We start from the raw sequence: 27,965 nt of genomic DNA on the forward strand, positions 1-27,965 counted from the left end.
AACATTAATTATCCAGCTTAAAATACATTCAATTTCTATATTTAAATTGACTGTCCCTGGGTGGGCAAGTTAAAACTGCTTTTTGAAATTCTACATTTTATGGCATCCCAGGGTGGGCAATTCCTTTTTCAAATCCTGCAACTGCTACTCCTACAAATTCTCATGGCTAAACAAGAAAAAAATACCATTAGACTAAAAAAATGTTAGCGTTCAGAAACTGTCTTGTGTCGGGACTACCTTGGGCTGAGCAAGACAAAGTTCTGTAAGTGAGTCACAAAATATATGCAAGTCCATTATAAAGTGTTTATTTGAGTCTGCAGTATCAACATAACAGAAATATAAGAAATCTAAGTTGGGTAAAACTTCTAGGTGCTGTGGTTATTTGGTTAAATGTAATGTGTCAAATGCTGAATAAAATACTCGAGTGTATTAGACTACTGTGTCTTCTTTTATAAGGCTGGTTACATTGTTTAGGACAGAATTCTAAAAAAAGGGCATCAGACGTCTGAAAAGGCAAGTCTGTTAAATCTAAAAACAGTTCATTTTTAAGTGTGGCCTAAAGAATGATAAAAAACAAAATGGCTGAAATATTGTACCCTTGCTTGATGCTACGTGACTGGGTTCATTTTTACAACTAAAAAGCAAACAAAGACAGCACTAGGGCAGTATGCTCTGTACAGTTTAAAAGGCGCCGATCAGACAGTACAGGTGGCCCAACCACTTTTAGAAGACGAGCCCTGCTGCCTGGATCTTTGGTGCATAAACAGTGTAGGTGGATGTTCTGCTGTGGCCCAGATCAGGGGTTTTAGGTAATGGCACAACAGTTGATGCAGACTGTTAAAGGTCAGAATGTCTGTGACATCGCCAGCAATGGAGGACATTTAAGAAGCAATTTGAAAGAGAAATGTTTAGTCAAAAGGGAGGTGAATGAAGACTGATGACAGAAAGGGGCCAATTTAGGCTATGAGGTTTGTTAATGAGGGCGAAGTATTAAGAGAGCTGTGTAGAAATCCCAACGTTAAAGCAGCAGCAGTGAGCGTTATGATTTAAGCGGGAGCCATTGAATGTGATTTGTATGGATTTAAGAAGCTGGTCCTTCTAGTCAAACTAGTCTGTGGAATTTCCACTAATGTGGGGAATACCCGGATAGGCCAAGCTGGCCCCTGGGGTTGACAGCGTCCATTCACTTTGTAACTTCGGCGTCACCAGGACTCTTCATGCATTCTTCTTCTTCATTTGTCTTAGAAACTCGTGGTTCAAATTTGAGCAAAAGTGGAGTCTTTGGCTGCAGTAATCCTTGGATACTAAGCTCGGGTGGGTACTGTAAAAACAACAACAACAACAAGGTAAGCAGTTTGTATTAAAACTTTTCATTTGCATTCACGTACTGTACGTGTGCATGCCTGTCCTTTGCATGCAGCATCTTCCATAAGTGAATGATGATAAATGATCTTTGACCTGAAAACAAAATAATAGTCCATTATTTGATGTTACAACTAATGCATTTTATTATTTTTTTCCCAAAAATAGACACTTTTTGATTTTGATACTTGTGACTTGTTCCAAAAAAAAGTTTGTGGACAGTAAAGAATTTACTATTTTGTAATGTTGGCTTTCCTTCTCACAACACTTAATAAATGTTTAGGTAATGAAGACACCAATTTTTTGAGTGTTTCTGGTGTAATTTTGTCCCATTCTTCTTGTGAACAAATCTTAAGGTGTACAACATGTCTTTATTGTCACATGTTGTGTTTCAAAATGTGCCACACATTCTCAGTTGGGGGGCAAGTCAGGACTGCATTTTCATAATTTTGGCTCTGTACACCACCACAATGGATTTGAAACAAAGCAATCAAGCAAAACAATTGCAGCTTTAATTCAGGGGGTAAAACAAAAACATTGTACAAGCTGTTTAGAAAACTTGACTCCATTTTTATACATGGTTCCCCATTTTCAGGGGTTCAAAAGTATTTGGACAAACTAACACAATCATGAATATAATGATCATTTTCAATATTTGGTTGAAAATCCTATACAGTCAATGAGTGCCTGAAGTTTGAACCCATGGCCATTTCCAAGTGCTGGGTTTCCACCCTACTGGTGCTTTGCCAGGACTTTACTGCTGCTGTCTTCTGGTGCTTCTTGTTTGTTGGACTTTCTGCCATCAGTTTTGTCTTCAGCAAGTGAAATGCGTGTCCAATTGCGTTGAGGTCAGTTGATTGACTTGGTCATTGAAGAATATTCCACTTCTTTTGTCTGAAGATTACTTGGTTTGCTGTCGCAGTATGTTTTGTTTCATTGTCTATCTGTACTGTGTAGCGTCGTCCTATCAGTTTTGCAGCATTTGTTTGAATCTGAGCAGACAGGATAGCCCTGTACACTTCAGAAACTATCTGACTTCTGTCAGCAGTTGTATCATCAGTAAACACCAGTGACCCACTTCCATTGGCAGTCACAAATGCCCATGCCTAAACCATGTTTCATAGATGATGTGGTATGAGCCATTCCTTCTCTTCTCCATACTCTTCTCTTTCCAAAATTCTGGTATTTATTGATGCTAGTTTCCTCTGTGCAAAGAAAATTGTTCCAAACATTAAAAAATGTTTTCTGGCAAAATCTAACCTGTCCTTCCCTATGCTTGAGGATTACCGTTGGTTTGCACCTTATGGTCAACCCTCTGGAATTACTTTCATGGCAGCCATTTTTCTATATAGCTCCCCCATTTCCAGGGGTTCAAAAGTATTTGGACGTTTGACTGACAAGCTGTCCCATCGCTAGGCGTGAGCAGGCCCCTCATTTCCCTAACTATTAAGCAGGCAGAAGGGCTGGAATTGATTCCAACTGTGGATTTGCATTTGGAAGCTGTCGCTGTCAACTCTCAATATGAGGTCCAAATAAAAACAGGCCATCATTCGGCTGAGAAAAGAAAACAAATCCCTTAGAAGGAAAGCAGAAACACCAGGGGCCTCATGTATAAACGGTGCGTATGCACAGAAATGTTGCGTAAGAACATTTCCACGTTCAAATCGCGATGTATAAAACCTAAACTTGCCGTAAAGACACGCACATTTCCACAGTAGCTCATACCCTGTCGTACACAAGTTCTCTGCTTGGTTTTGCAGACTGGCGGCACCCAGCGTCCAACCAGTGATACTGTTCCTGTATGGTTTCCCTTTCTTTTTCAGATCCACATCCCTGACGCGGCTTTATAAATACACTGAAATTAACCGCATATTGTTTATTAGTTTAAGGCATCTGATTGTAATTAACCTGTAACAATATAATGGTCCAGGGAATAGCCATAGTATTCCACATACCATAACTGCTTTAGTGTTGCTATCTCACTGCACCTTCTTCTTCTGTCAGCTGCTCCCATTAGGGGTTGCCACAGCGGATCATCTTTTTCCATATTACTCGCACTGCACCACTCGGAGTATTTAAACTCGGAGTGTGAATCACAGATCTACAGCGATCGGAAAGAGAATTATCGGTATACAGCATCAAGCACACGCTGCCTCAGCCATTCGCTCTCATCCAACCAACGCTTCAGAGCCTTTCCTGTTCAGACCTCGCGGTTCACAAACAGTTTCATCCCAAGAACTAGACACGCACTCAATCAGTCCATCAAGTGCTCCTTGTAGAACTGTTTGTACTTGCAAGTTACCGTGAGGTAATTGTACTTGTGATACAGTTATAATATTGCACAACCTGAGCCACTTTATAAAGCGCGTACAGTAATCCCTCCTCCATTGTGGGGGGTTGCGTTCCAGAGCCACCCGCGAAATAAGAAAATCCGCGAAGTAGAAACCATATGTTTATATGGTTATTTTTATATTGTCATGCTTGGGTCACAGATTTGCGCAGAAACACAGGAGGTTGTAGAGAGACAGGAATGTTATTCAAACACTGCACACAAACATTTGTCTCTTTTTCAAAAGTTTAAACTGTGCTCCATGACAAGACAGAGATGACAGTTCTGTCTCACAATTAAAAGAATGCAAACATATCTTCCTCTTCAAAGGAGTGCGCGTCAGGAGCACAGACTGTCAGAAAGAGAGAGGAAAGCAAACAAATCAATAGGGCTGTTTGGCTTTTAAGTATGCGAAGCACCACCGGTACAAAGCTGTTGAAGGTGGCAGCTCACACCCCCTCCGTCAGGAGCAGGGAGAGAGAGAGAGAGAGAGAAAAACGAACAGTCAACAATCAATACGTGCCCTTCGAGCTTTTAAGTATGCGAAGCACCGTGCAGCATGTCGCTTCACGAAGCAGCTGCACAGAAGGGAGCAACGTGAAGATAATCTTTCAGCATTTTTAGACAAGCGTCCGTATCGTCTAGGTGTGCGAACAGCCCCCCTGCTCACACCCCCTACGTCAGGATCAGAGAAAGTCAGTGCAAGAGAGAGAGAGAAAAAAGTAAGTTGGGTAGCTTCTCAGCCATCTGCCAATAGCGTCCCTTGTATGAAATCAACTGGGCAAACCAACTGAGGAAGCATGTACCAGAAATTAAAAGACCCATTGTCCGCAGAAATCCGCAAACCAGCAAAAAATCCGCGATATATATTTAAATATGCTTACATATAAAATCCGCGATAGAGTGAAGCCGCGAAAGGCGAAGCGCGATATAGCGAGGGATCACTGTATTTACATATGATGGCAATATCATTTTTAAGATGAAATGCAGCAAAATATATTTATTATACAGTTAAAACTTTAACTTTAAGTACACGGTGCCGCAGTGCTAGTGAGAAACTTGAGCTTTGTTCACGGTTTATTCCTGTCTCGCGCTGAATCGGCGTTCTTAGCTTACAGATGGCTTAACGTCTATTACAGAGCTGATTGTGTGGTGATTGGGTATTTGGAGAAAGAAATAAGGACAGGAATTGGGGGTTAGTACGTTTGAAAAAGATCTTCATCGAAGGTCGCGCATGGCGCAGCAAGCATCTTGTGTAAGACATGAACAATCACTGCGCCACCGTGTTCCCATGTTTAATAACATGCTTTAACTCATATCATCATGAAAATGATATCATGTATACTTCTCAGTATTTTAATTATTCAGAGAGCTGTAATATTACGAATGTAATGGATTCTGTGTCCTGTTGGAGGAAGAGCACGTAGTGATTCGGGCACATAGAGCACATTGAAGATCAAATACAAAACAAAGCATTTAACGTGCTACTTTAGTTACGATGGGATTTGAGAAACTAGTAAATTAAACGATTTTAAGATGAAGTTTATGATGTTCTACTTTAATGACAAAATAAACTACGTGATTAAAGTGGAAATTTCGAGATTAAAGTTGACATTTCGTGCTTTTTTGACACCGTGCCTTTTTTTTTTCCACTGTACCCTAATAAGTTTTCATATGGCACTCAGACGGTGGGCTACGAGTTGCCATTTCACGCCTACTTTGATATGTGACTTCTTTTTTATTTCAGGTACTGTGCGACTTTGTAAACTTGAGCTTTCGAGTTTCTCCGACACTCTATGTCACTCGATCAACTTCCTTTTGTTGCTTATATAACTGTTTAAACCAACAAATACTACGTTTTTCTTTGCCTCCATTTGGTATTCGCTGAAATTCTTCTATTTTTCCTCATACTGTTGCCATTGCCTTTTCACAGAACGCTGAGCTTAAGGGCTATTTATATTGATTTGCATATTCAAAGAGGAGTTGGGGCGGGACAGCAGGCGCGTGCACGAGTGTTACTTTTCATGCTGACCGGAATTTATGTAGCGGAAGAACGTGGAGGTTGGCGAATGCACAGATTTATGCATCTGGATTTTTCTGTGCGTAAGCACATTTCGGCTTTTGTGCCTACGTCATGTTATAGTGCAAATTCTACGCACGGCGTTATGCATGAGGCCCCAGGAGTGGTCAAATCAACCATATGGTAGTTTTTGAAAAAGACAGAACCCACTGGTGAGCTCAGCAACACCAGAAGGTCTGGAAAACCACAATAGACAACTGTGTTGCATGTCTGCAGAATTCTGTGTTTGGTGAAGAAGAACCCCTTCACAACATTTACCCAAACCAAGGACACTCTCCTGAAGGTAGACCTGTCATTGCCAAAGTCTACAATCAACTGATCTGAATATATTACATTTATTAAACTTACTCTACTCACTAATCATAGAACTGAAGAGAGGAAATTTGTTGCATTTTATTTAAACACGCGCAAGGAAGAATTTCACTGTACCCAATACAATAAGGACTGTATAAATCAATATCTGCTCCATTTTATTTTTAAATCCAAACTGCCAGTATATAGTAAAAACTGTAAACTTCACTGTCCTATTACATAGAGAAGGTCCTCTATACACACACACAGATTTACAACTGTGTATCCATTTTGTAATTGTAGCATTTAACCTTAACGTTTACCCTGAGTGTCTCCTTGGCTCGGAATTCTATGTAAAAACAGTTAACACCAAGTGGGTTGACTTGGGTTAAACTGTTCTGTTCGCATGTATTATGTTAAGCCTGAATAATGTTCAGGACAATATTCTACTGCCATCTAGTGGGCAAAATAACATCAGGCTGTAAAAAATATTTCAATGTATTCTGACCCTCTATGGTAATTAATCAGTATTCATGTGTAATGTGGAACCTTCAACGAAAAAGCACAATAGTGTTTAAAAGAAAAGCTGCAAATCCAGTTTTAGAGCAACTGAAACATTAGTTGAATCATGTAATAATGATGACAATGTGAACTGGTCATCAGACGTGGACATGGATAGTAAAACAGATGCACACGCATTATACAACTGAACTACCGTAGCAGAAAGTGATAAGAAAAGTGCGCAAAGAAACACGCTTTTACTGTGCTTATTGCAACACTGAGCAGTGCATTGGTAACAGTTTCGAAATGTATCACAAGAAGTTACGTGTATTAAACCTGCATAAGTACAGCAGGGGACACTAGACAGATCTTTCCCACTGTACAGTTAGTTGTCGACTTACAACCTATGCATCTTACGACCATTCGACTTATGACCGCTACCACGTGTCACGGGAAAACAAGAGTTCAAGCCACACCAGCTCCAAATGCTGTGACTTACTCATCTGGATCTCTGTTTATGACCTGCAGCAGTTTCGACTATGTTCAGTTACATTATTGATCTTGACACAAAAATGAAGGCGATCAAGTAGTATGAGGGAGGAAAGAAAGCGAATACAATTGCATGTGACTTTAAGTTATCCCATTGTAATTGGAGTTCACTGCACCGCATGCACTGTGGCTTTGAATCCAGTTAACCTCTCAAGCTTCTGAGCTGTGATTCATGATGTGCCAACATAGTGCAAACTGCCATGAAGGGCTAATGAAACCACATTGACCTCCTTTATCTGTTAATGTTTATTATTAACAGGCTAACTTGTTAAACCAGAAAACGTGGGGGCTCAAGCTCTGTAGGCACAATTCCTCCTCTCACAGTTAACACAATAAAACAGTGGGAGAAGCTCACACGGATGATGTAACATAACACAGACAAAGAAAGGATTTGGGAAGCTTTTTAAATGTTTGGCACCCATGCAAAACAACAGTAATAACAAAACAAAACAACAAAAAAAATAGTGTACACAAAAAGAAAGAGAAAATCTACACAATGTGCTAAGAATGATAAAAAATTATTGTAGCCGCCGAAGTATAAGGTGTGATCAAGTACGGGTAAAAGCGTGCCGAAAGAAATCTCTCAGTCCAAAAGTTTGTTTTAAAAAATATTTAGTGAAAGTTAAAAGCAAATAATCCACACAAGAATAAAGAAAAAAAAGTAGTTACACACGTAGAATAAAAGGCAAAAAAAAAAAAAAGGAAAAATGTATCTTCTCTAAACTTAGCTTTTCTTGAGAAACTTTAGTTATTTCTATACTTAAAAGTTCTTTACTTCTTCTTCTATACTTAAAGATTCTTAGCTTCTTCTGTACACTATAAGCGTATGGTTCTGCACTTAAATAAGCACGAGTTACTTCATACACTTAAAAAGGTCCATAGGCCCGGGCACGGTTTAAAACCTTGTGCCCAATACGCCTTACACATGGCAAGGCTGGTCACTAACTGAAGAATAATGTTAAGTCAAAGCAGACAGACATGGCTACAATATACCAATTTTACTCAACCTATGGAGGTTTTAGGAACCTCCCATTGATTATACATTGTCATCTAGTAAAACATTCATGAATCTAGGAAATTGCTCTTACAATGATATAAAACAAACAGCATGACTTAATGGACTTACTATACTGTACATATGGTCAGGTTTGAATACATATTATGGTCTGTCTTAAGTCCAGATCTACTGTAATGTCGGAACTGAACGGGACTGTAAGTCAACAACTACCTGTATTTATATTGATGTTTTGGTATTTACAAAATAATATTTTGTGTTGTTGAAAAAAATACTTCAACGTTTTGACTAATTTTTTCCAGGGGTAAACACAACGGTAGGAGGTTAACATGTTTCATACATTTATTTTGTGTTTTCTTTGTTTTTTTACCCTGCTGAATTAAGTTTATGATTAGATTGTCGTGAATTAGAAAAGTTTTATTTTGCTCCTTTTTTTTTTTTTTAACATGACACAGTTTAAGGTGTCATGTGACCATGTATGTTGAGGCAATTTCATCACGGGATTAGACAATATAAATATGCCAGTGGTCACATAATACTTTATCTCTTCGTGGGTATAACTCCTTATCTGTGAATTCCAGCATGCTTAGTTTCAAATCCAAGTAGGTGGCAGTGTCAGGTATTGGTTTAGTTTTTGATTCCCTTTCTGACTTTGACTTCTCATGTTGTCTTCATGTTTTGGTTGCCTTCTTGTTTGCCTTTTTTTTTTTCCAGGCTGTGACCTGTTTGCATTTGCCTACATTTCTTGCGACACATAACCATCTCCTGGATGTTTTCCTCACAATAATTGTTTGCCATCAACATGTCATAACTACAATATATGGTAACAGAACAGTCTCCAATGCAGGAATTACATACATGTACTCTAATGTATATTCTGTACACATCCTTCTGTAATATAAAAATGTACACCTGCTCTTACCTGTGTCTCTTTTGGAAGAACAAAGTCAAATTTTTGAAGCAGTTGAAACCACAGCCATTTTCACAAGAAGAACAGCGAATCTCATTCCATCGCAGTTTCTAGGACCCTGCTCCAAATGGCAGGAATGCATAGGGGGTCCATTGTTTCTTTCATTTCTTTGCTAAATCTGTAAATACATTGATTCACCAAATAAGAAACGTTAAAACAGGATCAAACATCAACGTGCTAACAGAGTATTCAGTAAAATAGTTACAATAAAAAATGTTTCAACTTACCCATAAATTGCTTCTGTATCTCAATACAGACACCAAAATGGCACAATAATGCAATAAATGTATTTTGTTTTACTTTACATCTATTAATTATGGCTCTTTCAGACATGCAATGGACCAAGTAAAATACATAAAAGACCCATAAAGCTACCTTTCAGGTTTATACTTGTCTGGCTCAGGCCAATATTCTGGATCACTGTGTAGAGCAAAGGCTGGTATCATAACCACTGTTCCTTTTAGGAATGGTCACTCCATTTATCTCTACGGTCTCTTACAGACTCTCTCTAATCGTCCACCTGGAGGGTACAGTCTCAAGGACTCATTGATAGCCATTTCTAAGTACTCCATTTCCATCAGAGCATCATATGTCACAGGAGCCTAGAAGCCAAAGGGTAGTGATGAATTTCATGTAAGTGAGGCTTTAACAGTTAATACATAAATACAGTCAGTTCTGAATATTTTTTCTTTATAAGGCACCTTTGTGAAGTTTATTTCCCATATGCTTTTTCTGGGAGCTACAAGATGAATATGATTTTGTGGCAAGAACAATTTTGCTCTCAGACAACCCAATGGGAAAGTTTATATGGGCACAATCCCAAATTTCAGCTACAAGATGGGGAATTCAGAATAATTTGTTATCTAATTTTTTAGGTATGAAATTACCCTGGTTAATCACTTCATTTCAGTATACACACACAAAAACCCACATACAACCACCGAAAACAGCATGTGGACAGATGTAGTATTAGCTTAATGTGATTAATTTACTTTTCCATTTTCATGAAAATAATTAAAGGCTTTTTTGCTTTTATTTAAATCAAGCAAGAATTCAACAGGAACCTCACATTTCTGATTGGAAAGTAAAATAAATACAGTAAAATCAGGAAGGTATGATGTCATAAATGGTAACTCTGAAAATTTGCATTGTATGTGAAGGCAGCATTCTCTGTACAGTTTTCTCCCATCTTTCTTCCCAGATATCAGCTAGGACATGTGCAGGTCTGGGTCTGCATCAAAGGAGTGACACGTCATAGGAGTGACATAACAAAGGAGTGACATAAAAACCGTATTAAAGGAGTGACATTTAACAATGGAGTGACAAATTATGATTAAAATTTTATTTAAAAAAAAAAAACAAAAATTATAATTAAGATTTATTAAAAAAAACTAGAACCACTGAATTGTTAATATATTTTAAAAACTTGTTTGCAATTCTTGTTCTCCATCACTGAAATTATCTTCCACCTCATCGTCGTTTACATGTCTTCTGACAACAGCTGCAAGCCTCTCTTCCCTCTGGATTTGTTCTTTCTGGGTTGTCACTCCTTTGAAATTTATATCGGCGGTTTCACTCCTTTGTTATGTCACTCCTATGAATAGGACAGGCAGGTCTAAATCTTTCTCATGGTAATTAAGTTATTCCAGATATATTGTGAAAAGTATACAAACTCTGGAAACATTTCAGATTCTTTCCACCTCTGATATCATCCTCTAACTGCTGCTCCTCTTTTCAGGTTGCTACATTCTGTAGCAGAACTTATTAAGTTCAAATCTGGATCTTGTGATTTGGCCTACTGAGTCTTTCTCTCTGTTTACCACATGGACAGAACAGAGCAGATCTGCAAATTGAAAGGTGAAGGTGTACGTCTCATGATCAAGAACTACTGGTGTGACAGCTGGAACGTAACGGCTGTAACACACTAATGCTTGCCTTATCTGATGCTCCTGAAGATTAAATGCAGATCATTTTATCTTCCATGGGAGTTTACTTTGGTCATTGTCACAGCCATTTATACTCCACCTCAAGTGGACACCGACACTGTCAGGACAGAATTGTATGAGATACTCTGTTGCCACCAGAGTGATAACCTGGATTTTGCCCTCATCATGGTTGGTGATCTAAACAATGCTAGTCCTCAAAAGGGTAATGACAAACTTGTAGCAACGCTTTACGTGTACCACCAAAGGGGAGAAAACAACCGATGAGCTGCTATACTCTGTATGTCTCTGTATAGAGGCAGCAAATTATTCAGCAGAAGTTGGTCAAGAAACGTTACAGTGTCTCCTTTATACCAACAGCAATATGTCTATATAATGCCTCACTGACTGTTGATGGCTAAGGTCAGAACTTATCTTTTCTTTCTTTTGAATTTTTCTTGCTTTATAGTAATTCCACAGTGTGTTCAGACCAAACAGTGTGTGGTATACTTATTTACTTTTATTGAGTTTCTGTAAAAAAGCCAAATTTCCCCCCTGGAGACAAATAAAGTTCTATCTATCTATTTATAAGCATAGTCCCTCCCTCCCTCCCTCTCATGCCACCATCTTTCTATACCCAAGTACAAACTAGAGATTGGCGATTTGCAAAAGATTAGATCTTTTTGAACGACTCTTTTCAGTGAATCACTTAAACTGATTCTGGAGTACAAACAAATCAGTTTAGTGAAGGTCATCGAGAGTGCTGAAGCGTATGCGCGGTCTCGTGTGATGTTGTAGTTTTTTTAATTTCGCTGATAGATGTTTAAAGCACATGTGCAAGAGCAACTTGAATAAGTGAGTCTGGATTCATTTGATTCATGAATGAGTCCGCAATCTGAGAAGCAGTCTAGTGTTCTCATTCATTTGAATTCGCAAATTATTAAGTATATGTTGCACAATTTCTCATTCACTTGGTGATTCTGTACCAAAAATGTTGTATTTTAATTATGTACCTCAAATGTGTTATCATGCCTTTTGTGTATGGAAAAAGGACAATGGCATATGAATTGTGTTAAACATAAATTAATAAAAGATATTATTTATACAGACACATACATACTGTATACATCAAATAATGTATGCAAAATTAAATTATATATCTGTGATGCAATCAGAGGGGACCAAACACCAATCCCAGACTTCCCCATATACATCCATCCCATTATCCAAGCTGCTACTACTCCTAACTACATAGTCACGGGGGTCTGCTGTAGCCAATCCCAGGCCCACTGCAGGGCACACACCCACCACACACTAGGGACAATTTAGGATCACCAATGCACCTAACCTGCATGTCTTTGGACTGTGGGAGGAAAACCGGAGTACCCGGAGGAAACCCACGCAGACACGGGGAGAACAAGCAAACTCCATGCAGGGAGGAACCCGGGAAGCGAACCCGGTCTCCTAACTGCGTGGCAGCAGCGCTACCCACTGCGCCACCTGTGCCAGCCCTTCCATATACATAGACTCTAAATTAATCAAACAAATCAAATGAATCAAAAGAACTGAGTTCACATTAAATGGGTAGTTCAAAAGAATCAAATTAGTAAAATGAATCATAATGGCCCATCAATATTACAAACAGAAACTAAATAGTTCATAGTAATATTGAACCTTTCTTATTCCAGTGGTGTTGCAACCAACATGCTTTAATCATCCACTATCTACAAAGGCAAGTCATGCCTATCTAATGACTATAGTCCCCATCACATTAACGCCTATAACAATTGAAGTGTTTTTATGATACTAATCAAAAATACTTATATGCACTTCTTTGCCAAAAGAGCTAAATCCATTAAAATTCACAAACCACTCCAGTAGATCCACAGAGAATGCCATCACCTGATCCTTCATACAGTACTGGCCCATTTGGACAACAAGAGAGTGAATTATGTGCAAATGCTATTTCTGCTGGATTACAGTTCTGCATTTAACATAGTAAACATCTTGAACCTCATCACCAAGCTCTGGGACCTGCATCTGAACACATCACTGTACATTTATAACTTCCTGAGAAGAAGAACCCAGGTGATTTGAGTGAGTGGCCACACTTCATCATCCCTCACTCTCACCACAGGCACTCCACAGAGCAGTGTACTGAGTCCTCTGCTGCACTCCCACTACACAAATGACTGCACAGCTGCACATGACTCTAACAAGTTTGCTAATGACACAACTGTGGTAGGCCTGGTAACAAACAACAATGAGCAGGCTTACCAGGAAGAATTGGACAGTCTGTCACATTGGTGTTGGGACAACAGTCTACTCTTGAATGTCAGCAAGACAAAGGAGTTGATTGTGGACTTTGGGAGAAAACAGCAGAGGCACTACCAGCCCCAGTATTAACAGCACCCAGGTGGATATACCTCAGGGTCCACATCACAGAGGACCTAACCTGGTCCAATTCACACCAACACCTTGGTAAGTAAGGTATAACAATGTCTTTTCCACTTTAGATGCCTCAGAGACTCCAGGCTGCCCTCCCAATTACCTCAGAACCTCTACACATCCACCATTGAAAGTATTCGGACAGGAAGTACTACTTTCTGGTTTTTGAACAGCACACAGAAGGACCATAATGCTCAGCAAGCAAGAGGTGCACTCAGTTGAACGCATTACTGGGTGTGCACTCTCTTAATTTCCGGGACATCCGCACCAAGCAATGTCGAACCAGAACAAAGAAAATGATCAGCGATACCAGCCATCACAACAATGGTCTCTCTTCTGTACTGTGGTCAGGTAAACATTACTGCTGCCTGAAGACCAGTTCAGAGAGACTTTGGAGGACCTTTGTTCGACAGACCATCCACATCTTGAATAAGGAAAATGTCTAGAGCTATATGATATAACATATTGTTAACTCCCTTACATTAGGTTATTTATTTAGTTATAATCTATTATTTATCACACATTTTATAATTCTATTATAATGTATACTATTGCATAATTATTTTTGTTGATATTTATAAAGTCATGTATACTGTATATGTCATTGTCCTTTTACGTTCCTCTTAAATGCACAGTCTAGGAGTTTAGCAACTGAGCATTTCACTACAGTGTGTACTGAATTTATACTTTGCATGTGACCAAAAAAATTTGCCTTGAATTAACCCGAGTTGACAATCCCTTCGACTGATGCTTTCTTCGATTATTTTGATATCTTTTGTAAATCTCTTTGGATTAAAGCATTTGCTAAGCAAATAAATATAAATGTACTCCAGTCTTGAATGGACTGATGTAATACTATAAAACCTTACCTTATTTGGAAGCACCAGGTCAATTTCTTCCTGAACCTTCCGCATTACCTCTGGATGGGCAGCCAGGTTCAACGCCAAGAAAGCGATGCCTGAGCCCGTAGTGTCATATCCACCAGCAATGAAGATAAAGGCCTGTGTCAAAATCTCGTGGTCTGTCAAACCTGTTAGAAGGAAAATGAGAAAACGGCACTAAAGAATTTGGGATATTATGTTAACTTTAACTACTACAACGTCTTTGGGCTACAAGCTAGTTTTACTGAAAACTTACATACTTTCTTACTATTTTGTATCTGCATAAGCTTTGCAGATGTGTTTTGCTCAATTTTATTGTTCACATGGTTATAAAAACAGATATGCATTGTTCATCATATCTTACTTTAAAGTGTAACATTGTTTTTTTAAACTTTTGTGTCAAGAACATTGTAAATTATAGCACTAAAAGTGGACTCAACCTTTTTGTACTTCCTGTTCGGTCGACTTGGTCTCTGTCATTTGAGAATCAACCATAAGTTGAAGAAAGTCCACACGATTCTGTAAAAGGAAGGGAAATTTTGCACCTTATTTTTTTAAGAATATTTTTGAGAAAAATTGTTAGTATTTCTAGGAGTAATGAAAGATAAGTCATTTATAAAAAATAATTTTATTTCTAAAACTGCATTAGCGGTTGTTTGAAGTATGCGTAACATTTTAAAGCCTGATTTTAAATGTAACTGATCAATTTAAAACCGTTCTTCATGAAACTTTGAGTCTTTGTTACATTGTATATATGTACAGCTTAACTTTAGTGGATGTCATTTTTTTAAAATATTTTTCCTGAATGAGATAACATGAATCGATCCATTCATAAAGCAGATGGTATGCACCTACAGCAATGCAACTAAATGAGATTTCATGCCATCACACCAACCCAAATTTTAACTGAATTCTTTCATTCAATGCACTTTTGAATATTGTTAAATGCATGCATGATTCACTTTCATCCTGTTTGACAGCAGGGACTGTGGTTTGTGGATAGTGAGCTGAAACAAAAAACTGTTTGAATGCACCGTGGAGCTCTATGTAATAAAGTGTCTTTTAAACAATCCAACAATATATCAGTATAAAAGTACACCTAAAATAAAATCACATCCCAGTGTTATACTAGGGGGAATATTTCTACTTGAGATGGGCTGATTTTAAATGTGGATATATATCTTCAGACTTGGGTCTTTTCTTAGCCTTAGATCCTCCCATGACACAGCATAATGGGCAACAAATGTTCTCCAGTGGGGTGGCGCAGTGGGTAGCGCTGCTGCCTCGCGGTTGGGAGACCTGTGGACCTGGGTTCGATTCCCGGGTCCTCCCTGTGTGGAGTTTGCATGTTCTCCCCGTGTCTGCGTGGGTTTCCTCCCACATTCCAAAGACATGCAGGTTAGGTGGATTGGCAATTCTAAATTGTCCCTAGTGTGTGCTTGGGTGTTTGTGTGTGTCCTGTGGTGGGTTGGCACCCTACCTGGGATTGGTTCCTGCCTTGTGCCCTGTGTTGGCCGGGATTGGCTCCAGCAGACCCCCGTGACCCTGTGTTCGGATTCAGCGGGTTGGAAAATGGATGGATGTTCTCCAGTATTTTTGGTCTTAGGTAAAGGGTCTTGGCTTTGTCCCAACTGTGTTCAGCACCTTCAGGTCTTGTACCAACATTCTTCTACTCTCAAACTAACAACAAGTTCTACATGTTTTAAGAAATTAATTTATTGACACTGCCCATGACCAGTAAGCGGAGTATTGATTCCCTGGTTAAAATGTATATATGGCCAATCAGACGTTTGCTTCCCGGGTCCTCCCTGTGTCGAGAGCGCTTTGAGTAGTGAGAAAAGTGCTATATAAATGTAAAGAATTATTAATTATTATTAAAAATCTGAAAAGGATATAATGTGCTAGAAGCTATAGTTACAGTTATGGTACAGCAATTCAAAATGTTCTAATTTCTTCTGGTAATGAAGTTAATTCATATTATTTGATCATTTTTGATCTGCTTCCACTTTCTCTGATAACTGCTCATTTAAGATTGCTGGACTATAAAGCATCCAAATAAGAGTTTTTTTTTAACATTTATTGATCGTCTGAGATTGTATCTATATATTAAGTTTTTAACAGCAACAACTGAAATGTGAAACAGGCTATAGACAAAACAACTCCCCAGAAAACAATGTGGAAGCAGTGTTGTTATTACTTAATGATTCTTGGAGTACTAAAGCTAAACAGCAAACAGAAGTACTGTATGTGTGTGTCTGTTTGGGTGAGAGGGGCCTAAAAATAATAAACACACCAAAACACTTTGTACAGTGTCTACTTTTATTACTACTCCTAGTTAAAAATGTTAAGCCTTGACCTTTTGTACATCAGTAGATAATTTGACAAACAAGAAATGCTTATCGCAAGCCCACCTAATATTAATGAGAGCAAGTTTACGAATTTCATCAATTATAAATCACATACTGTAAGATTGCACACTGAACCATTCATTTCCGATTAAGTGCTAATGGACCATATTATCACCCTTTTGTATTCTTAACAACAACCCAAATCATATCACCAAGGAGGCTTTTCATATTGCTCTTTCTTTATATTCATAATTGCGGCAATTATTATTACATCTACTTCAACATCTTCTTATTTTTTTTCTCTTCTTGATATTTTACAGTGGCTTGTGGAATTCTGAGTTGATCAGAACTGAACTTTAGGATGGATGGTACAAATACCAGGCTTTTGTTGCATTCTGCCAGAATCATTCATGTTTGATTGTGCTGCAGTGCAATATTAGAAAACTTAGGGACCACCAATGACTGATGTAATCTTTTACTGATCTTAATTTCGCTTTGCTCTTTCTTGCCCTGATTTCACCTAAACATAACAAATTCAGGCGGCATGGTGGCGCAGTGGGTAGTGCTGCCGCCTCGCAGTTGGGAGACCTGGGTTTGCTTCCCGGGTCCTCCCTGCATGGAGTTTGCATGTTCTCCCCGTGTCTGCATGGGTTTCCTCCGGGCACTCCGGTTTCCTCCCACTTTCCAAAGACATGCAGGTTAGGTGGATTGGCGATTCTAAATTGGCCCTAGTGTGTGTTTGTGCGTGTCCTGCGGTGGGTTGGCACCCTGTCCGGGATTGGTTCCTGCCTTGTGCCCTGTGTTGGCTGGGATTGGCTCCAGCAGACCCCTGTGACCCTGTGTTCGGATTCAGCGGGTTGGATGATAGATGGATAACAAATTCATACATTTTAATATCTAGGTACTATAGCAACCTAATTTACAGAAAAAGTCTCCACATATATTTTGTATTTCAATGTACATATTGCAAGATGTTTGTGTGATTTATAGGATGTTCATTTATACTTTAACTGTGATGTCTTCTATTAAATGTGCATAATGCTTTGGGCCTGTAAATTGAAATTCCCTACAAAAAATAAGTTAAAAGATTAACATTTATAAGACTTACATTATGGACACCTTTTTTTCTGTCTGCTTTAATTCTTTTAAGAGATTCATAGAAAAATTCCATGGTTGATTTGGGAAAGAAGGTGAAGTTCAGTTTTGCCAGTAATGGAATCACAACAGGAAATAAGACTGTAAAAAATAGACAGGCAATTTGGTTATTCTGGATTGTCAGATTATTCCTTGTAATATGTGTGAGAATATGAATAATGAAAGCTAAACTGAAAACAATAATACAATAAACCAAGCTTAAGACTGTGAAAACTAAGAAGTAAACAATAAGTGACCTTCATTCATCCATTTAATGCACTGAGAGCCAAAGCCTGTCCCAGCATCATGGTGTGCAAGTCAGGAATCAACCCTGGATGGAGTGCCAGCCTATGGTATGGTCCACTGACGCTTACACAGCACCAAGCCCAATGTGTGTGGGATGTGGGAATAAACCAGGGTATCCACAGAAAAACCCACGTGGGTGAGAAAATTCTACACAGGCTGTGAATGGTTTGGGACTCTAACCCAAGTTTGCTGGAGTTATGAAACAGCACAGCTAACTAAAGCACCATTCTGACACCAAAATGACCACCATTTTTTATTTTCTTTTTAACCTTTTGTAAAGATGGGATTCAAGAGGAAAACAAAACCTTAAAACTTGGGCCATTGAATTAATGGAAGAAACTATGCAGATAAGCTACCATTGTAGACTGAAAAAGATTACTCTTCACTTACTTATAAGCAGAAGAAATGGGTTAAAGAAACTGAATTTAAGCATCTTTTTTATATTGGTCACAAATGGATCATCAGGGTTGTTGACAGAATCAACGTCCACACTAAAGGAGCAGCTGGCCATAACGTCCAAACTATACGCACCAAAGAAGCTAACAATAAACAAATGAAATGTAGTTAGTCATTTAAGAATAATAAAAAAAGAGCTCAAGTTTTTTTTTTTTCATTTCACAACAAGCCTAAAATTCTGTTTATCAGTTACAAGTGAAATGTCACCAATTTAAAAACACAATGGAAATATCCCAGTTTCCCCCACTCTGCTGTTTTTGTCTATAAGCTTATGAATTGTGTTTACTATTTTAATCATGGAGGGTGTACATAAAGCATCACTGGCATTTGATCTCAACAACAACAACAACAACAGCATTTATTTCTATAGCACATTTTCATACAAACAATGTAGCTCAAAGTGCTTTACATGACGAAGAAAGAGAAAAAAAAGAAAATAAATATTTAAAATTAGGGAACACTAATTAACATAGAATAAAAGTAAGGTCAGATTTGCTAGATGACAGTACTGTTAATTACTGATGCACAGTGACCACCTTTTTATTTTTTCAGTGCAAAATTAATCTTTACTTATTGTTCCTTATTGTCATCTGTAACAGTTGTGTGGGACGGCTGGTGTCCTTACTCGGCAGGGATGCCCTCAGGATGGGAGGACCAGGGACAAAGCATGCACAGAGAATTATCTCCCCTGGATCGCTTGATGGTAGCCCTCCTAGGCTGCAACGGTGCCTCAGATTCCTACACAGCACCATGGTACATTGAGTTCTTCAGCTCAGCCCTGTAGGGTTCCGTGGGTGCAGTAAGGGGGTGCTGCAGGAAATGAGGAACCCTACTTCATGGGGCTCCAACATTTCCCGGAAATGTTTTCGGACCATGTATACAAAATCCAGAAGTACTCCTGGGTGGTACATAAAAGGAGCTGCCTGCCTCACATTGAGGAACCAGAGTCAGGTGGATGAAGCTTGAGAGAAGGAGTGGAGGAAGCAGTGAGAGAAAGAAAGAAGAAAACAGTTGCTTTATTTTGCTGATAATTATGCTAATTGCGTATACTTGTGGCTGTGGTGGGAAACACTTTATAAAGAACAGTTTCTCACGAATAAAGACTCTTCAGTCTTTTACACTTGAGTCTGAGCCTGGCTGTGTTGGGTGTTTGGGGAGCTGGAGTGCACCCTGGTGTCCACACAGTATACCTTACTTTTAAGGATAAAAAACAACCTTGTGCAATACAGCCTCTGTACTTATAAATATTATTAATGTATTGGGTCATGAGGTCTACTAAATTATTACAGATTGCTACCAGATGATTACAGTGAAGTATGGCATGTTCAACACTTTCAGGCAAGAAGAAGAACTTTCATTGCAATGAGATTAAAGTTGATAGATAGATAGATTAGATAGATAGATAGATAGATAGATAGATAGATAGATAGATAGATAGATAGATAGATAGATAGATAGATACTTTATTAATCCCAAGGGGAAATTCACAAAAGAGATTAAAGTTATAATAAATAAGTTATAATAGTTCCTCCCCCACACTATGTGACTCTTCAATTCCACCCGGGGGGTAAACGTTAACATTATTCAAGGTTATTGTCTGTTTTTACTTGCATTTTTATTACTCTTTAATTTAATATTGTTTTTTGTATCAGTATGCTGCTGCTGGAGTATGTGAATTTCCCCTTGGGATTAATAAAGTATCTATCTATCTATCTATCTATCTATCTATTAATAAAACCAACAGTATCAATTAATGTTTTAATACAAATTCAATGCCTTCATGAATTAAAAAGGTAATGTCTCCATGCATTTGCACTTTGGAGCAGTGAGCTTATGTATTTGTAATTATGTAAACAGTCACAAGGACTTTGAAGCAACACCATCTCAAATGGCACTGATATATTATTTATATATATATATATATATATATATACAGTATATATATATACTGAAATTAATAGTCATTTTTACTGTCTGCTGTTTGTTGTTTACATGACATCTTGGTACAAGTCAAGTGAATGCATTGCTCTGCTTGTTACGTCACGCAATGCTACATATAAATATGGCGATGATCACACATTCTGGTTATCCCTTAATGAATACAAAAAAACTTCTCATTGTCAGTGTTAGTTTGGTTTGTTTTTCCAGGGATACACTTAATACTAACGAGGCTACATAAATAACAGATTGAGTCACAACAAAAAAATCCATCTAATTATTGATTCTGGAAATGCATTCTTGTCAGTTATTCTGTGAAACTGGTACCTAGGCTTAGGCATTAACAGTCAACAGAACCAGCTTTGTAGGAAAGAAATATTACAACCATAAGCAAGTTTGTTACAAAGAAATAAGGACTTCAGAAGACTAACATCTTCATAATACCTACTCTTTCATTGACACAGGTTTACTCTCTTTTGATGCTTTCTCTGCATTCTTCACCAAGTTCTCACCATAATGTTTCACAATTGGAAAAATCTGAAAAATAAGGTTTATTTTTTCTTCAGCAGTATGTCAAGATTAATTAGGCACCCACTGATTTCCGTGTTACTTATGCATGCAAAGAATTCTTACTACACAGTAATTTAAGTGCATTATGTAGCCACTTACTATAGATAACAACTTAAACAACATCACTTTTATTTCACTGTGTATGCCAAAGATACACTTTTTAGATATTTCAACATCTTTTCAAAAATAATTCCAATATTTGATCCCACTTTTTTGATTCATGGCCAATTAAACTTTCTCCACAAGGCATTTTGTCTTTTGTTAGCTGCTGAGCTAAGCATGTAAATATGATCTTTCTTATTCTCTTTGAATTTGCTGTAACTTGTAAATATCTTGGGTATTTTTCTTTTACGAATTCATAGGCAAATTTTTCTGACATCACCAACTTTTACCAGTACCCCTGTTATAAATGATCTGATCACACATTCCCAATGCAAATTTTGCTATCTCATTCGTGGTCTCCATGTCTGTCTCTCTATATATACTATTACTACTGCATCTTCAGCATTTCCTCTCCAGTAAACCCAACATTTATTGTCCTTTTTGTGATTTGTTTAGTCAGAAATATCAATGGCAAACAGCTTCTCAGCCTAAGTGACTCTTCCCATGCTCTTTTGTGTTTCAGCTATACTGCATTTGTAGCAGTGTACAAAAACTGGTCTTTAAAGCAAAAGTATACTTTGTAAGAATAACACTAAGTGAATTTGAGGTAGCAGTTACTTTATCTAAAATTATCTAGCACATTAAAAATGACCAGTTCAAAAAACACACGGTGAGTTCTTCCTGTATCAAACAAAAGACAAACACAATTAACCTCTTTCAGTCGTCCACTGGTGAAGGCTGGAGAAAGAACACCGCGAATTCTTCTCCATTGGTCATCTTCTGCAACTGTGATTGCATCATTTAGAGGGCCGTTAATCTGAAAATTCTAGAAAGATAAATAGAAAAAGTATTTGTAATATCCTAGGTTATTCATTTCCTGTTACATTACATTAAAACCATTAATTATATGACTAAAATGCAATCTCCATCTGTTGAGCCATGGAACTGTGTCTTGATATTTGGAGAATAAAACTGCTAATCCTTTATGCTAGAACTGTCTCATTTGTAAACTCACATTGGTGAGTTGTAAATATGCTTGATTTTTCTGGTAATTACTTTCACAAAACCATGTTGATAAAATGTAATTGTTATTCTGACTAAAATAAAAAAAGAGTTATAATGCTATAGTTATTTATAACAAAATGCATCATTCCTTTATTCATAGTATTATTCCTATGATTTTGTTATTGCAACTATATAAAAATGTGTGCATATGATAGATAGATAAAACTTTATTATGTCCCCGGGGTAAATCTGGCTTTTTAAAGAAGCCTTTTAAACAAATAAATACATAGATAGTCCCAGTGAGGCATTATGCAGACATATTGCTGTTGGTGTAAAGGAGCCACGGTAACGTTTCTTGACACAATTCTGAATTATGTGTTGGCTGAAAATCCTTAGTGTTAATGTGTCAGAAAGAGGATGTACAGCATTGTCTATAACGGCACTCTGTTTTGTTTTAATTCTCTCCTTTGTTACAACCTCCAGGAATATCCAGAGTGTGTCCCATAACTGACCCTGCCCTTTAATTACCTTGTTTATTCAGTGGGCCTACTTGAAGTGATGTTACAAGCTCAGTACACCTAATATTCTGGTCATCAGAGAGTTGTAGAAGATATGATGGATGTCATTACAGGAATGCAGTCCCCTAAGAAAAAAGAGCCTGCTCTGCTCTTTCTTATACGGTATTCTTCTTCTGTGTTATGACACCAGTCCAACCTTTCATTTATGTGGCTCCCCTCCCAAGTACTTGTAGTAGTGCACCACCTCTACATCCACTCCTCGAATGGTGACCGGACACAGAGGCTCTTTGGTGAAAGTCAATAACCAGTTCTTGGTTTTGCTGATGTTAAGGTGCAGACAATTCCTTCTTATTAATTCACTCGATGAGTGCAGAGTTATCTGAGAATTTCTGCAAGTGATCTTTTCTTTAAAAACATATATTTAAAGAAAAGATAACCAAAAATAGGTCAGAATTTATGAGATTTCCTGTTGCATAAATTGATCTCTCTTTTACTGAATCGTTTTCAGATAGGACCAGGATTTCCCTATTTGGAAAACTATTCACAGTCAAAAATCAGTTCTAAAAATGTAAATCTTATTTATAAAACCAGACAGGGAAATGAACATAAATGTGATCATGTACAATGATGAAAGTTGGTCCTATTATTCTAAACAAACTAGTACATGCCATCAAATGTGAAAATACAATCATTTGTCATATAAAAAGTCACAGCTGACAACATGCAGTGTGTGCGTGTGTGTATAGCTTGCTAATACTCCCTTATCTTGACTATCTTACTTTGCCATCATTTGTTGTCATCTGAAAAGTGTCCCAGGAAATAGTTATATGCTGGGCAGATACATTTTGTTTAAAGGTTTTAACAGGGTTATTCAGATGTTCTAACAGGGTTATGTCAGGGAGAAATATCAGAACAGTTTAGCAACAAAGTAATGATACTTAAGTTTTAATCACTAGATTATCTTGGAGTTAAAAAAGAGTTGTATCAATATGCAGGTGCAAAAGGTAAGAACCAGTGAAAGATAATTTCACTCTGAAAAATTAGGCAAAAGAGAGAATAAATATTTCAGCTTGTGAGCCTTCATTAATGTGCTAAGATAGGAAAACTACTGAGTCCCTGTAATTTGTTTATTTCCTAAGATGAAATTAACTTAACGATTGTTTAACTTCAACGTAGCACACTTCCGAATTTTTCACCAATTTCCATTCTGGTAACCTATGAGCTCTCTTCATATTCAAGTCATACATTAAGTAAACACCTACATACAGTATTAGATTTCCACATGAAAACTACAGGACCTGCTTTCCAGGTTCTTACACACTGATGAACAGATCAGGGTTTTTTTCCTTTTAGCACCCACTTGACTTTGAGCTGTACATTTAAAATTAGATTATATTGGGTTTAGAAGTATTTTTGTTTTGTTACATTTTCTTTAAAGTATTAAAGCACAATTAAAAGCATTTTTCAAATTATTAGGAACTACAAAACGCTGTTACTGGCATTGTTCAAACTTACTAAACTTGGAGCTGGACAGTTTAACATCTGTGGCAGAGCGAAGGGCGCTCAGCAGGCTCCTATCAATTATGGAGAATCCACTGCATCCACTTAATAGTATCATCTCCAGACAGAAGAGCAGCTTCAGCGACAGACTGCTGTTAATGTCCTGCTCCACAGACAGATTGAGGAGATCGTTTCTCCCCCAAACTATGCGACTCTTTAATTCCACCCGGGGGGGTAAATGTTAACATTTAACATTATACATAGTTATCTGTTTTTCACCTGCATTATTATCATTCTTTAATTTAATATTATTTATTGTATCAGTATGCTGCTGCTGAAGAATGTGAATTTCCTATTGGGATTAATAAAGTATCTATCTATCTATCTACTCTTCCAGATTTCTGAGTGACGAGACATCCATGACAAAAGATTACAGCTCAACAATAACTGGAACAAGTAGCAGAATTATAACTAAACATAAATGCAATAAATCATTTTCAGACGCCTTTGGGACAAACTGACAGGCACTGAGATTTGTTTGTTAAAACAAAAGTAATAAAAGTAATTTAAAATATTAAAAAATATATACATATTTTAAAAACAGTACAGTCAACAGCTGTGTTTCAAATAAATCTGCTGAAACATGCACATACTAAAACAATAAAAATAATCTACATTTACATACCCGCCTATTTGTAAAAAGAGAAGCACTCTTTACTAGAACAGTTTTGATTATTGCAGTGTCTGTTACAGCCAACACTGGCGCTCTGCCATCGTAGATCCTGTGAGACAAAAAGAATTCAGGAAATCACCCGGGTTTGAACTCTTAAGAAGTGCATTTCTGCCTCCAAAAAGTAAACTTGTTAAAACCACACACTTCTTTTAAATTTTGAAGTTCACTTTACAATGATCATATGATATATTTTTCCTGATTTAACAATTTATAACCTATTCTGTTAAAAGTAGTGGTTCTAAAAATGCACTTTCTGTTCTCATTTCTGTGTTCCTATTGCAGACTTGAACAAATCACTTAACATTCCTGTGATGCAATTCAATATAAAAGTATTGTTTCCAGTATGAACTGGATGGAATGTATTAGTGAAGGACTTTATACACACATACAGTATTTACATATAACTAATGTAAGAAAACTGAACAGAAGAGCAACATCAAAAGTAAGAAAATTGTTTCTGCTTATGCTGTCCTTAAAAATGTGTTACAAATTAAGAAAACCCTAAATGTTTTCAGAATATAACATTTTTTTTACCTTATTTTGCATTACTTATACAACTTGTCTAACTGTTGATTCATTTTTCTTTCACACATTTGTACAACTCAGAGTCTGTCAAAATTTGTTTTCACTAATAAATCAATTTCTATGTATTGAATATCCAAAGACATTAAAAAAAACTAATTAAATGTACTTACCCCCACACTCTCCCATATTTTTTGAAACACTCTATGTCATATTTAAAAAAGCCCTGGAAGAAAAAAATATTTGATATTTGTCAACAAGTCCATCCATCCATCCATTTTCCAACCCGCTGAATCCAAACACAGGGTCATGGGGGTCTGCTGGAGCCAATCCCAGCCAACACAAGGCAGGAACCAATCCCGGGCAGGGTGCCAACCCACCGCAGGATACACACAAACACCAAGCACACACTTGGGCCAATTTAGAATCGCCAATCCACCTAACCTGCATGTCTTTGGACTGTGGGAGGAAACCGGAGCGCCCGGAAACCCACACAGACACGGGGAGAACATGCAAACTCCACGCAGGGAGGACCTGGGAAGCGAACCCAGGTCTCCTAACTGCGAGGCAGTAGTGCTACCACTGTGCCACCATGACGCCCCTGTCAACAAGTCTCCACATTCTGTTAATCTTCCACGTTTTCTCTGTTTTTCTGATAAATGTAATAAATTTCAACAATGGCAGTGTAGCTTAGTGCTAATGAAAGTGTTCTGCCATTTTTTCTAAATGCAAATGGAATGTGATGGGCTTAGTTGATTTTTCGTACAAAAAATAATGTGTTTATTGTTAATGGTTTGCAAAAGTTTATAGTGAATGGGGTCTAGCAGAACCTAACCCCATTTTTCGCATAGGATCAATGCCTTAGTATTTGCTGTTTCTGCTTCTGCTGGGCTTTTCAGGAATGTAACCCTGGTGGATAGCGAGAACTGACTTTATTACTATAAAGGTACATCAGTTTGCAAACCGACTTTATTGAAAGTGACATCAAGTGTGCATGAATAATGTATTTCCTAAGAAACGCAGATTGCTGTCCTGTATTCATATACAAATTAAATTAAAATCAAATTAATTTAAGCTATACAACAACTTGACAAATACAAAATGATTCTCACCTTTCTATAATGATGAAAGTTCCAATGAATGGTAGTGGAGTAGGTCCAGGAATACCCAGTTTTTTGAAAAATCTATATGGCCATATGCTATACCTATCAAAAAAAAAATAGTGTTTAATTTTAAATAAAATTCACAAAAACAGTATTTATCTTTAACAAACATTATTGGAAATACTTTCATATTATACAACATAGTAAGTTTACATGCTTCACTATATTAGATTAGCTAAACTTTATTAATCCCATGGGGAAATTCAGAAATTAGCTCAGATTACCCACTTAAACAAAAGTTAGAATCCTATACATTAAATATAATGCCAAAAATCTGTAAAGTAACAGCACTAAGTTATATAAAGGAATCTGTAAGGTGAAAGCTGTTTAATGTACTTTTATTGCTCTGATGCAACTGCAATATATACTGAAATAAATGTTCTGTTACACCAAACAACTTAGTATGGCAGTTTTATAACCCATGTCATAAGAAGTACACTTGAGTTACATAATGTTATAAAAGCCATGCAACTGTTGTTAGATTAGGTAAATGTTTTCCATTAAAAAGTGATAAGGTTTAACGCAAGAAAAGATATGATTTGCACTGTGTACTGAATGATTCATTTCCATGTGCATAACAGCTAAATATATGAAGACACCATCAGCACAGCAAAGAAAGCACTCAGCTCTTCCATTTCAGTACAACAATGTTAGCAATTCTAAATTACTGGAGGATTCCTTCATGATTTTAAAATAGAACTGTGAACTGTTTGACTTACTCTGATCAAAGAGTAAAGACAAATTAGTTTACAATTATATGACTTAGAAATCAAATGGAAGTTGTGTGGAGTGAAGTGGGTTAGTACTAACCTGTCATCAATCTTTTCTTTTTCATATTTAATTTTATATATTAGAAGTGTGCTAAGGTTGAGGTGGTTCAAAAATGAAATGGCCAGAACCTAGCTATGTTGTTATTTACACCTCATTGATAACAGGCAAAACAATATGAAAAATTAAATTAAGAGTGTTAACAGGAGTACTGACAAAAATAAACGAATGGCTGAATCAATTGTTCAGTACGATTAGCTGTAACAAAGGCAAAAAACTTTCTAAAATACACTCAAGAAGAAAAGCCTATTGGCAGTTTGAGACATAATGTAGCATACACAGAGAAGGTTCCAGCCATCTTAATTACCCGAGTTGTTCCATTAATTGCTTCATTTGAAATTAAGAAATGTATTTAAACTAAAACTTGCAACCAATGTACCTTTTCCCCAACATCAGAGTTGTTTCCTCTTCATAAATTTTAGAGGCTGGGGAGAAGAGCGAGTTTTGTTGGTTTGAATGGCCTGTTCTTGCCTAGATTGATCTAATGTTATCAT

The 27,965-nt window shown here is 37.3% G+C and overlaps 1 protein-coding gene across 1 annotated transcript; it reads right to left on the reverse strand.

Moving 5' to 3' along the window:
- Positions 1 to 289: 289 nt before the first annotated feature.
- On the reverse strand, positions 290 to 27,965 carry LOC114642102 (cytochrome P450 3A40-like). Its single transcript, XM_028791082.2, is given in 19 exon segments — positions 290 to 1,321; positions 9,050 to 9,094; positions 9,096 to 9,155; positions 9,157 to 9,183; positions 9,185 to 9,215; positions 9,473 to 9,558; positions 9,560 to 9,591; positions 9,594 to 9,699; positions 14,337 to 14,497; positions 14,789 to 14,867; positions 17,805 to 17,932; positions 18,527 to 18,675; positions 20,979 to 21,067; positions 21,915 to 22,028; positions 24,911 to 25,007; positions 25,654 to 25,706; positions 26,593 to 26,603; positions 26,606 to 26,685; positions 27,943 to 27,965. Coding segments are annotated over 19 exon segments (1,509 nt in total). The 3' UTR covers positions 290 to 1,183.

Source organism: Erpetoichthys calabaricus, chromosome 11 (assembly GCF_900747795.2).
Source record: "Erpetoichthys calabaricus chromosome 11, fErpCal1.3, whole genome shotgun sequence".
NCBI classification, from domain to species: Eukaryota; Metazoa; Chordata; class Cladistia; order Polypteriformes; family Polypteridae; genus Erpetoichthys; species Erpetoichthys calabaricus.